The sequence below is a fragment of the Pteropus vampyrus genome, unplaced genomic scaffold (assembly GCF_000151845.1).
Source record: "Pteropus vampyrus isolate Shadow unplaced genomic scaffold, Pvam_2.0 Scaffold536, whole genome shotgun sequence".
In the NCBI taxonomy this organism is placed as follows: domain Eukaryota; kingdom Metazoa; phylum Chordata; class Mammalia; order Chiroptera; family Pteropodidae; genus Pteropus; species Pteropus vampyrus.
In genome coordinates, this window is record NW_011889317.1 from 489,782 (window position 1) to 501,328 (window position 11,547).

Below are 11,547 nucleotides of genomic sequence, written 5' to 3' on the forward strand. Positions count from 1 at the left end.
TGCTGTATGTTAGTTATATCATTAATTTTAAAAAAGAACATAAAGTACAGTTACCACCTTTTGGGCCTAGTCAGCTCTTCTAGGGGCCTGGTCCTAACAGCCGGCACTTTCCTGGCCTACAGAGCTTAATATTTCCAAGAGGTCTCCACTTGGAGCTGAGGTTCCTCTTTCACCTACAAAGAAAGAGGAAGAAGGGCAAAGGTGTGTACATTTTTCTGGCGGAGAGTTCCAAAAGGCCCCAGCAATTTAGGTTACAATGCCACCTTCCCTGAGAAGATAAGGATGGCAGCAGTCACTGTTTCTGAGTGGGCAGTCTCTGATGTGCAGCAGGGGAAATTCAGCCATGGGGAGGAGTCACAGAGGTATCTGTAACTCCCCTCTCTGGGGTCAAGTGCCCAGATCTACCATCTGCTTGCAAAGCCCCAGTGTGGCAGAGGGTTCCCCAAAGTCTCATTGAGTATCATTTTGAACTGATGATTCTTTTCTCTTTTGCAGGTTCCTCTTTGATGTTGTTAAATTTGAGGGCCCCATGTGGTGGCTGAGGGTGAGTGTGAGGGTGCAGGGATGGAGGGCAGGAGAGTACAGCTCCAGGTTCTGTCTGGGCTGGAGTCAGTTTTCTCTCTCTCCTTTGGGCCCTGAGAAAGGAAGCAGGACACTTTGGGATATATTCTTCCCTTTTCTGTGACCCCACCTGGGAGCACAATGGAAGAGATCTCTGCACTCCATCCTCGGATGGGACTTGTGAGCAGGAACAACAGACCTTGGAAACAGGATTTTACAGCTCCAGGGGCTGCTTCTCTCCCTATGCCAGTATCTCCCTCCTCAGTCTCTGCTTGATGCCCCAAATTCCACCACAACACTTTCTCTAGGATTGACAGCATCTAAGTGGCTGTACCTTGCCTTGAAAGAATACTTTCCAATTCTTTAATGACCTTCAGCTTGTCCTCGAGACCCTCAAGATCTCAACATAAGCTTTTTCTTTATTCACTTATACATCCACTAATTTAGTGGCACATACGCTAACATTTATTGGGCACCTGCTGTGTGCCAAAACCTGTTGTAGCTCATCTCATCTAATTCTCATGGAAACTCTGTGAGGCAGTACTACTAACACCAGTTTTTATAGCCTTGGAGGGGTTTCGTGGCACTCATGGTCATGTGACAACCAGGTGTCAAAAATCCAGGTGTATATGACACTCATGTTCTATGCTTATAAGGGAAACAGGGCAGCTGTCTGCCCATGAAGACATTTAAATAAGTCTAGAATTGTTACCTTCCCAAACAATTTCAGTACATAAATCAAACACCTGCACACTCATTAAAACACTTTGAGTGGCACACTTGCACCTAGAAATCAAATCTTTATGCTGGTCTACGATCCCCTCTCCCCCTCCACTTTTATCTCTCCATTTCCGCCTTTTCAGCTTTCTCTTGGCCACTTTCTTCCTTGTTTACTGTGCTCCATGCCCTCTGCCAATGCTCTTCCCAGTGCAGGTTTTTGCAAGTGATATTCCTTTTACCTGGACTGCTCTCCATTCTGCATTTGACTAACCCCAGCTCCTCCTTCTGGTCTAGTGTTAAAGTCAGCTCATCAAAGACACTTCTCCAGTCTCCTAATCTAAATCCTGATTCTCTGTTGTGCTGTGCTTCTCCTCCCCAGCTCTTACCATTATTTCTAAGTTAAATAAAATTTGGGAGCGATTATTTGTTTTATGTCTGTTTTCCCAACCAGAGTGTAAGCTTCTCAAGGCAGAGGCTTGTCACCATGCCTATCATCATGCTAGAAACGAAGTATGTGCTCGATAAATATTTGCTGAACTAATCCAAGAGAAGGGGTCAGTTCTGAGGGGAAGAATAAAAAGCCATTTGCCTTCCAGGGGACAGAAAGTGAGGAGGATAGGGAGGGTCTGGGCCCCTACTCCACTAGTGCTTTGGTTTTCTTGTGTTCTTAAGAAAATGTCCCTCTTCTGAAAGAAGAAAATCTAAAACAATGGGCCCTAGAAAGGTACTTTAACAGCTACTTGGAAGAAGATCTTTTTGAAAAATGGAAGGTCGAGTAGTGAGGACAAATTTGTAAGGTATCCCTCTCACCTCTAGACCCCCAGCACATTTTATCTGTACCTGCTTTGCCCCACTCAGCAAGTTCTTTCTTCATACGTATCTCCTACTGAATTTGGTTTTCTGCTAGTCTACCAAACTTCCTAAGGGCAACATTGCTCAACCAGTTATCTGGGTAAGGCACTACTTACTCATAGTAGCACCCACCCCTCAGCCCCTACGCACCAAAGCTGTCCATGTCATCCAAAGCAGATGTTGAAATCTCCAACCGCACCTTCACAACAGTAACTACTCAGCTTATAACTGAGAAATTCAGCATTACCCAGATGTATCAAAATATTTGAATATTAGACAAACTCAATTTTCTCCCAACTTCTGCTTCATGAAAACTTTCTGAGTGCTGCATGTAAAATTAAACCAGTTCTACCAACCCAGAAAAAGGGGCCCAGTAAATTTGTATATTAAAAAGACAAGGTTCCTAGTCACCAATGGAAATAAGAATGATTTAATAATGTATGAGATCTTATTATATTGAAATGATTGTTCGAATTTGAGCCACTGAGACTTCATGACTGTTGTGTTTGCATATCTCGGGGAGCAGATAATACCAAATCATGTGCAGAAGAACATATAGCTGGGATTCTAGAGATGACCCAAGACTATTTCTTTAACTCATTCCAACAAATAATCTCATAATGTGTTTTAAAATGCATGGACACAAGTCCTATGTATGAAGTTGTTACGATTACAGAAGGAAAAAATAAATATTTGTGCACACAGACATAATATGAAGTCCTTTTACAGAGAAAACAATCTCCTCTGGAAAGATCTTTGAAAGTCAGAGATTATGCCATGAGCAGATGGAAGCTAGTGATGGGTGTGGAGCAGGCTTTAAATGTATCTCATGGTATTTGCATAGTTCACCAACCCTGTTTAATGACAGCTGGGGGAGGGGAGGTAAACAGACACACAGCCCCAAAACGTGCTGTTATTTGTTTATTTTCTCCATGTGATGTCATAAGCAAGGATTTTGCCCGTGGTCTAGTTTATCTTCAATAAATAAATAACTATGTACAAATGTGCTGAGTTTACGAAATAGCAGAGGAAAATCTTTGTGTGAGAAAAAGATACACTTACATGATACATTTTCTATACATGATTTCATTCCCAGCTTAGTTGAACCAAAGACCCTGTGTAGCAATGTCTAAATGTGTGTACCTAATCTTCTCTACAAGAAAGCAAAGCTATGAAATTAAAATTCCTCAGTTTCTTGAGAATAATGGGCCTGACTTGGCCTGCTACTTATTACTGATCTGTATTGAAAGTTGGAGGCTGTCTGAAACGTCTCCTCAAACTATACTGGACAGACAAATCCTCTACAGATCTTGTTAAAATACAGATTATTTTGCAATAGGTGGTGTAGATTCCAAGTTTCTGCATTTCTAACCAGCTGGGGAGAGTTAGAAGGCCCCTCCAAAGGTCCCTCTGATCGCGGTGAGGTCTTAGTCAGGCATCCCCAAACTCCCAAATCCCCCGAAAACGGTTCAGCTGGTTTTATTTTGGCCTACAAATTACAAAAACAGTGAGGGTCAATTTTGTAATTGGCATGAATCATGCAGCTCAAAACTTTCTTAATCTGTCTCCTGAAAAGTGCTTTCTTCTCTCAATCATAAACATCTCAACATTGTTAAAAATAACCAATACTAATATTAATAATAATGAAAAAGGAAACTGCATAAAAAACTTAACAACAATTATTACCCTTCAGTCCAAATCAAAACGACAACAATAATGAAACCTAGGCTCGCTGTTTAAAAAATAAAAATAAAAACACCTCGGTTTCAGTATCTACGACAGTCCAGCATCATTAATTTAACAGATACCTCTAACATATTAACCTTTGTTAAAATAATATCACCTTGGAAGCCTGAAACTTGATAAATTAGCTAATCTGGTGAAAGAACAAATGCCCAACAATTCTTGTTTTTAGTGTTTTTGTTTCTGTTTCACATAAGAGTTCTGCCTAGGCAGACAGCTAAGAGCAGACACAAGTAGGGTGACTCAGGTGGGTTGGTCTATTTCCAGGAAGGGGAAAATTGGGAGAAATGAGAAGGGAAAATAAGGCTTACCTTCATAAATTTGAGAAGCTGAAAAAAAAAAAGATTCGCCAGGATACTTTAACTGCCACATGACAAGTGAGAGTACATAAATATACAGATAGGGAAGGAGAGAGAGAGGAAGGGAGAGAGGGAAGGACTCAAAGTAGGTATGAAGATATATAGATAGGGAAAAAAGAAAAAGAATAAAAGTCCTAAATACTTAGACAATAAATATCTTGGTCATCAGTGATGACACAATTACACTCACTAGTCCATTGGATCACAGTCTGTCCAAAAGGCTGCCAATCAGTAACAAACCCTCGTGTGCCCCACGGGGAGGGCATAGGACACTCTCCAGTCTGCATCTTCATTGTAAAATTCCCATCTCTGTCTAGTAGTCCGGTGATGTCATGGGAGTAACTGGGTCGCATCCTCCCTCCAATTCCCCCTCCCCAGCCATTCATACAATCAGTGAAAGAAGAGGTGGGAGTCTCCTTCAGTTCTGATGTCAATTAAGGGGAGTAAGGCTGGGGGAGAGGACGGGGGAACGAGGCGCGAGAGGGAAGGAAAGGCCAAGGGGGCCCCTCAGAGTTTCTGAGGCATCTGCTCCGTTCTTACGTGCTGCAGCACCTCCTTGGCTGGGGCCCCGCACTTGTACTCCAGCTCAGCGCGCGTGGCTCCTTGCTTCTTGCGCAAGTGGCAGAGGAGTGCCAAAAGCGCCACCACCAGAGACAAGCTTGCGATGGAGATGCCAATGAGTACGCCCGAATGCACAGACCCTACAGGCGACGGGCTTGAGGTGGCGCCAGAAGTCGGGCTGACGGGGGGCTCCCCAGAGCCGACTTCATCTCCGCGGCTCACATTGATGGGGTCACAGTCAGTGCCAGCCTGGCCCGCGGGGGCTGAGTCGGGCTCGCAGATGCACTGGTAGGTGCCCGGGAGGTTGCGGCACTCAGTTGCGTCGGGGCAGATGTCATTGTCGCACTCGTCGATATCGGTGCACTTGAAGCCTTCGTCCAGGATGTAGCCCTCGGGGCACTGGCAGGTAGCTGGGTTGTTGGGATCGCAGTCCGCTGGGCATGAAGTCGTGTTGCAGAACATCTGGCACCTGTGAGGGTCGTGGGCGATGGGCACGAAGCCCTCGGCACAGACGCATTGGTAGTTAGTGTGACCCACGGGCTGGCACTGGTACTCGCAGTTAGTCCCTATGCACGGGTCCACGGACTCCAAGCACTCGCCGTCCACCAGGTCGTAACCAGGGTGACACTGGCACTCGAAGCCGCCCTCCGTGTTGACACAGAGCTGTGGGCACAGACTGGACACCTGCATACAGTCATCCACGTCTTCGCACCGGTGCTGGTCAGCAGCCAGCTGGTAGCCGGTCTCGCACATGCACGAGTAGCCGCCGGGCACATCTGGATTTCGGACGCAGAAGTGCTCGCAGAGTTCGTCGCACGAGTGTTTCCCAGGCATAGCACAGGAGCGCCCATCGGCCATCAGGGCGGAGTCGGCAGGACAGAGGCAGCGCGACGCCCCGGCGCTCTGGTTGCATGTGTACTGGCAGCCGCCGTTCTCCACGCTGCAGTCCCAGGCGCCGGGCACCTCCCGGGACCAGCGCGCCTCAGCCTCTCCCGGCCTCTCCTCGCATACCAGCTCCACTCTGAAGGGCGCCACCGCGGCGGAGCTACCCACCGGCAGCGCCTGGAAGTCCGAGCCCCGGGCGGCGAAGGGGGTACTGTAGGCGACTGAGACGCTGGCGGCTGCCGGGGCGCTGGACTCCACAGCCAGAGGCCTGCAGGAAGCCACGAAGTGGAACTCGCAGAAGAAGCCATCGGCCTCGGTGGCGCACTGCTGCTCCTCCCAGACCGGCTCGCCGGACGCCGGGGCCCCAGCCGCCGAGACGGCGACGCATAGAGGACCACAGAGAGGCGCCGGGTCCTCGTGAAGCCGCGCCCATCTACTGTAGCTGGTGCGGTTGTCGCCCGTAACCCATTGGAAGCCGCGCAAGGGACCGAAGCGCCTCGGGTCACCACAGCCAGGCGGGAGCTGCAGGCCGATCCACAGGCGCGAGCCGTCGCCGCCGTCGCCGCTCAGTAACAGGGAGATAACATCAGCTGCCACTGAGGAGCGCACGGTCATCAAGTGGCCTTGCAGGCGCTCGCAGGCCTGGCTGGCGGCAAGGAAAGTCGTCGGGCGCCGGAAGAGCGCGAAGCAGTCGTGCTCAACGCACTGGCTACCGTGGGGCTGTGGCTCTAAGGGCGCCGGGAGCCCCAGGGTGGCGGGGGCCAGAACGCTGAAGAGGAGGACCTGGAGCATGCTGTCCCAGCACCCCGCGTGCAGGCGCCGGGGAGAGCGCAGGCGCCGCAACGGGGCCGGAGCCCGGCGGGGGCTGAGAGGGGCAGGACGCTGGCGACTACAGCGGATCGCGCCTGTCCCAGAGCAGAGGCACGTAGCCCTGGCGCGGCAGCCTGTGACATGTCGGCGGGCCAGGGCCCGAGTTTATAAGTACGCAACCCTCCCTCCCTGGGCGTTCGGGAAAAGGAAGGAAGTGCCTGGTGGGAAGGGCTGATGCTGCATTCTCGGATTACTGGGTTCTCCGAACGCCTTGTGCCCGCCCTCGCGCCTGGGATCACCTCTCGCGGATGAGTAAACCCAGCTCGGGTTCCCGGGAGGGGCTGTCCTGCTTCCACTCCTCAGGAGGACAGCACCTGGGTCAGCAAGGCAACGTTCCTGCCCCCTCCACTGGGGTTCCCCCGGCTCGCAGCCCTAAAAGGGGCTTAATCCGCAGCCTCTTCTAATCTCTTGGTCCTCTTTCTTTTTCTTCATAAATTTATTGTACAAACCGATTTCAAGGACAGCCTGGATTACAGAACTCTGGGAAGAGGAGACAGGATGAGGAGAGCTTTGAATAAAGGGTGAAAGGAGTAGTGCCCAGGACCAGCTGGGCTCTGAGAGGTGGTGCCCGCCAAGAGGAGGACTCTGGGAGTCACTGCCTAGGGCGTGGACTTCCCCAAGGACAAGATCGCAAGGGGGGAGGGAGAGAGAAGCGGGAGGGAGAGCACGCGCTGGACTCCGCCCAGGGCCAGGGCACTTAGCTCTGGAAGCCGGTGCGCTGGGCTCCAGAAGACAGAGGGTGAGGCTGGGACGACTATGTATAAAAGGGAGAGGGCTGACCTAACACCCGGAAGCCGGCTCTCCATCTCCCACTAGGGACACAGCTAGAGACACACAAGTCCCTGAGCACTAGCAGCCAAGGCAGGACCCCATCTTATTGTGTGGGAAAGTCTTGGGGATATTCTCATAGCTCCAATGTCCTGTCACCCTGCGGAAGTCTTGGCAGGCAAATTACTGCCGAGCCCTGAAGGGGCGGGCGTGTTGAGGAGCGCATTAGCCACTTTGTTTGGTTTTTGTTCACCTTCACAGAAGGACAATCCATTTCATACTCAAAGAGGCGCTCGGGGAGCCTTCTCGGGTAGGCGCTGTGGGTTCCAAGCGGGTTTCTTTCGGGCCTGTTAAGGAGTTTTCCATTTGGCTGAAATATCAGACTGATACAGAGGTGCGTATAAATGTCACTTGTGTGGCAAAGGGCATTGAAGAGGAGCTGCCCTGTGGACCGGCAGGGTGGGGATAGCTGGGAGGAGATGGGAATATGTCACTTTCTCGACCTTTTCCGCTTATTCACTTACAGAGAATGCGGAGAGGTGGGTACAAAACATAACCACCTCTCCGCTACGGTCACTCACAACCAAGTACCAGTAGGCGGCGCTGTTGAGCTCTAAACAAAGCCAAAGAAGTTGGAGATCTCCAAACTTGGGCTAAAAGGGTAGAGGGTGTGGGGAAACCAGAGGCCTCACTCTGGGGCAGGAAACTAGACTCTGGGAAGCCCCGCGGATTCCACAGCTTACCCAGGAGTCATACCTCCGTGGTCCTGCAGAGCCTGGACTTTGTAAGAGCAGGAGAGTGTGGTATCCTCAGGAGAGGAAGCCAAGCACCTGTCAGCTGGACTGTACTGACCTGCAATAACCAAGGGTGGCGTGGCGTGGACACTCCGAAAGTGAAAGGAGAGGTACAATGGTCCCTCCCTATACTTCCTGATGCCTCAGGCTGAGAGCTGGGGTCCGCAGAGCCCCCCACCCCCACCCCAATGTCTTGATGAGTGCTTCCATGTCTTGGGAAAGCTGTCCCAGCTCTCACATAGAAACAGGAGAAGCAAGGCGTGGAGACTGAGGTCTGAAGTTCTCCAGAACCACACGATTGCTCCACTGGGAAGAGGAAAAGAAGAGCAGCAGATTGAAGAGTCGTACTGTCTCCAGTGGGAGCAGGGCAGGTGCTGGCTTGACATCCCACTGGCTGCCTGAGCTGAGTCAGGGGTCATGACTCGTGTTGTGCACAGTCTACCCACACCATGCTACCTAGGGTGCACCCAGCCCTGGGGCAAGGCCTGCAGATGCAGGCTGGAACCTTGCTGGGACACTCCTGAAAGATCTCAGAAAGTAGGAGACATTACCTGGGTAAGTGAGGGAACAGGACCAGCTACACCCTGTTTCTAGTTTTACTAAGAATTTCAAGACTGTGACAGCAAAGCATTAAACAAAGGGTGGGGCTCTCCTGAGCCTTCCAGCCCTAAAAGGAACTGAGAAACATTCAAGCATCTAGTCTTGAACCACACCAGGTTGGTTGACTTCTTGGATGAGTTCTAGCTGATTCACCACAACCATCTTTGGTGGGGCATCCCATTCAGGTCTAACTGAGCCCATTACTGATTTTTGAAAGAAAAAAAAAAAAAAAGGTTGGAAGTCTGAGAATAGCTCTAGTAACTAAGTCCACATGGGAATTTGATGATGCCTGTGAGACGTGAGCCAACTTGATATAAGGTCCCTCTTTCCCTCCTGCCCAGTGAGGAGGAGTCATCAGAACCCTCACAAAGGTGGCCACTTATCAGTGTTCTGCCCATGGTCTTTGCCTATCTCTTTACATCCAACCCTTTGTCAAATTAACCCTTTCCTCTTGTAATGATATTGATGTCAAAGCAGACTGGGGTTTGGGTGCCCAGAAAGGACCCTCGAACCATTATTTCTCTGTATCAATATTTGAGCCACTCCATTTGAAATTATTACGTCTGCCTCAGACTTCATTAGTTTCTCTGTCTTGTCCTTCTCCTTATCACTGAACCTATAACACAACTCATTTCCTGGCTTATTTTTCTCTCTGGTTCTTCACCCCTGCTGACAGCACCAGGGTCTTCATATCCCTCAGAGCCACCCATGTCTGTATCCCTCTGAGGAAAACCAAGCTGCTTCTGTTCCCTCTGCACTCTGAAGATGCTCACTCACTCTGCCTCTACTCCGGGGCCAGAAATGAAAAAATTTGCACTTAAGGGTCTGTGCTGGGGTTTGAACCTAGTATCCTTCCCCCAATACCGGTTTTAAAGCCCAATATCCCACTGGTCCCCATGATGCTGAAGGTCCCATAAGAGGGCCTTCTACTGACTGTGGAAAAAATGTCTCATCCTGTCACACCTTCCTTCTAAGCTCCTGCCTTCTCTTTTGCCAAAATATTCTTGTCTTTGCCTCATCTCCATCTACTGAAATCTGACCCTTCTTTCGAGGCACAGGTGGCACACTGCCTTATCAGCAACTGTTTCACAGTAACCAAACCTGTAACCTAACTGATCTCTGTAAAGTTCATAGGACTTACTATCAGCATTTTAGCACTTACCACATCTTCCTCGCTTTGTAACTCATCACATACGTAATGTTCTTTGCTAGACTCACAATCTAGTTTTCCTGGAGGTGGAGCATTGTTCTTACATGTCGTTGTATCCCCATTCAGCCAACAGCATGTTGAGTGCATAGAAGGTGCTCTGGAGTTATTCGAGTGCCTGTTGTAGATGTTCCTTTGTGGCGCCCTCCAGTGTGTCTTTCTCGTGTTAACTTGCAAATACAGGATGGAGAACCTCAAAGCCTTAGAGTTAGGAGTGTGGGCTTTGGAGCCAACTTGAACAGATTTGAGTCCCTGCTCCATCATTTATAAGTTGTGTCATATTTGGCAAGTATCCTGGCTTCTCTGTGCCTCTGTTCCCTCAACTGTGTGATGAGAGTCATAATAGTAACTCCTTTAAAGCGTTATTCTGAGGATTAAATAAGTCATACATACAAAGCATTTAGAACAGTTGAGCCATAGTAAACTCTCAACAAATTTTAACTGGAAAAAAAGATACCCTCGAGTCCCTAGAAATTGATTCAGCCACTGATTATGTTCAACACCCAGCACAGTTCCTGTCCTTAGTGGAGACTCACTAAATGTCTGTTGGATGAAATTTAGATCAGCTGAGCATTTTTTTACCAATAATAACACTAATCAACTGTGAAAAAAATCAAGGATGAAAAGAAATTGAAGGACCCAGGAGAAACAGGGAAAGAATTTAAGACAGCCAGGGAAGCAGCCCTGGGCCCCAGGAGGCTCCCTCCGCATCTGCCCTGGAGGCATCTATTGTTAATTCTTCATTTCCAGATGTGGAATCCGAAATTCAGAAAGAATAAATGACTTCCCAAGGCCACACAACTAGTAAGTGGTAAAATTAAAATTCTGCAGCCCACTTTAGGATGAAAGAACTAGAACATGGAGTATCTGAGCCCCGATTTTGCCATTTATCTGTTGTTAAAACTTGATTGTTACTCTGGTTTTCTCCCCCCAAAACTGGAGATATAATATCTAATTTACACTCTTCTTGTGGAAATTAAAAAATATACACACAGAGACTATTGCTTTTCTTGAAACACAGCAAATGTTTAACCAATAGTTGTTACTACTGGTGAAAAACTTTATGAAGGGCTCCTGGGGTCACTCAAATCTGGCTGGGAAGTCTGGCTTTCAGTTGAGAGTTTCACTTTGATGTCCATAGAGGAGGCTGGACCAACTATGACCATTTGTACTGAAGGCAAACATGTGTGAGTGCTGTAAAAACAGAGATGAAGAGGAGTCCAGATGGAGAAGGGGAACTGAGGGTACTGTATTGGCCCCAGACACATCTTAGTCAAAGAGCTTTCTCAAGTGTGCAGACAGCCTTTCTCTTAAGAGATGTAAAAATAACTTTCTAGTTCCAACTTGTTCTTAAATTTGTTAACTCCTAGGTCCCTTGATGCAGACCACCTATTCGCACTCTGTTTCTCTCTCAGGCATGTGGGCCACTATATTCTGCACTAAAACACATGCTGGCTCAAAACACATGCCTCTCCCCTAGAGGAAGAGAGAACACATCTGTCAAATGCACAATCCTTGGTGTTACGAATATCCAGGCTGTTGAAATATATGACTGACTACCAATTGTTGCTAGTGATAAAAAAGTTTTTGGCCCCCTGGATGGAAGTTGCTGTTACTAAATTTAGGG

At 48.7% G+C, this 11,547-nt stretch overlaps 1 protein-coding gene across 1 annotated transcript; it reads right to left on the reverse strand.

Moving 5' to 3' along the window:
• Window positions 1-3,041: 3,041 nt before the first annotated feature.
• THBD (thrombomodulin) lies at window positions 3,042-7,901 on the reverse strand. The gene has a single exon (XM_011383679.2). It carries the CDS (start codon window positions 6,471-6,473, stop codon window positions 4,743-4,745), a length of 1,731 nt encoding a protein of 576 aa, XP_011381981.1. The 5' UTR covers window positions 6,474-7,901; the 3' UTR covers window positions 3,042-4,742.
• Window positions 7,902-11,547: the final 3,646 nt, after the last annotated feature.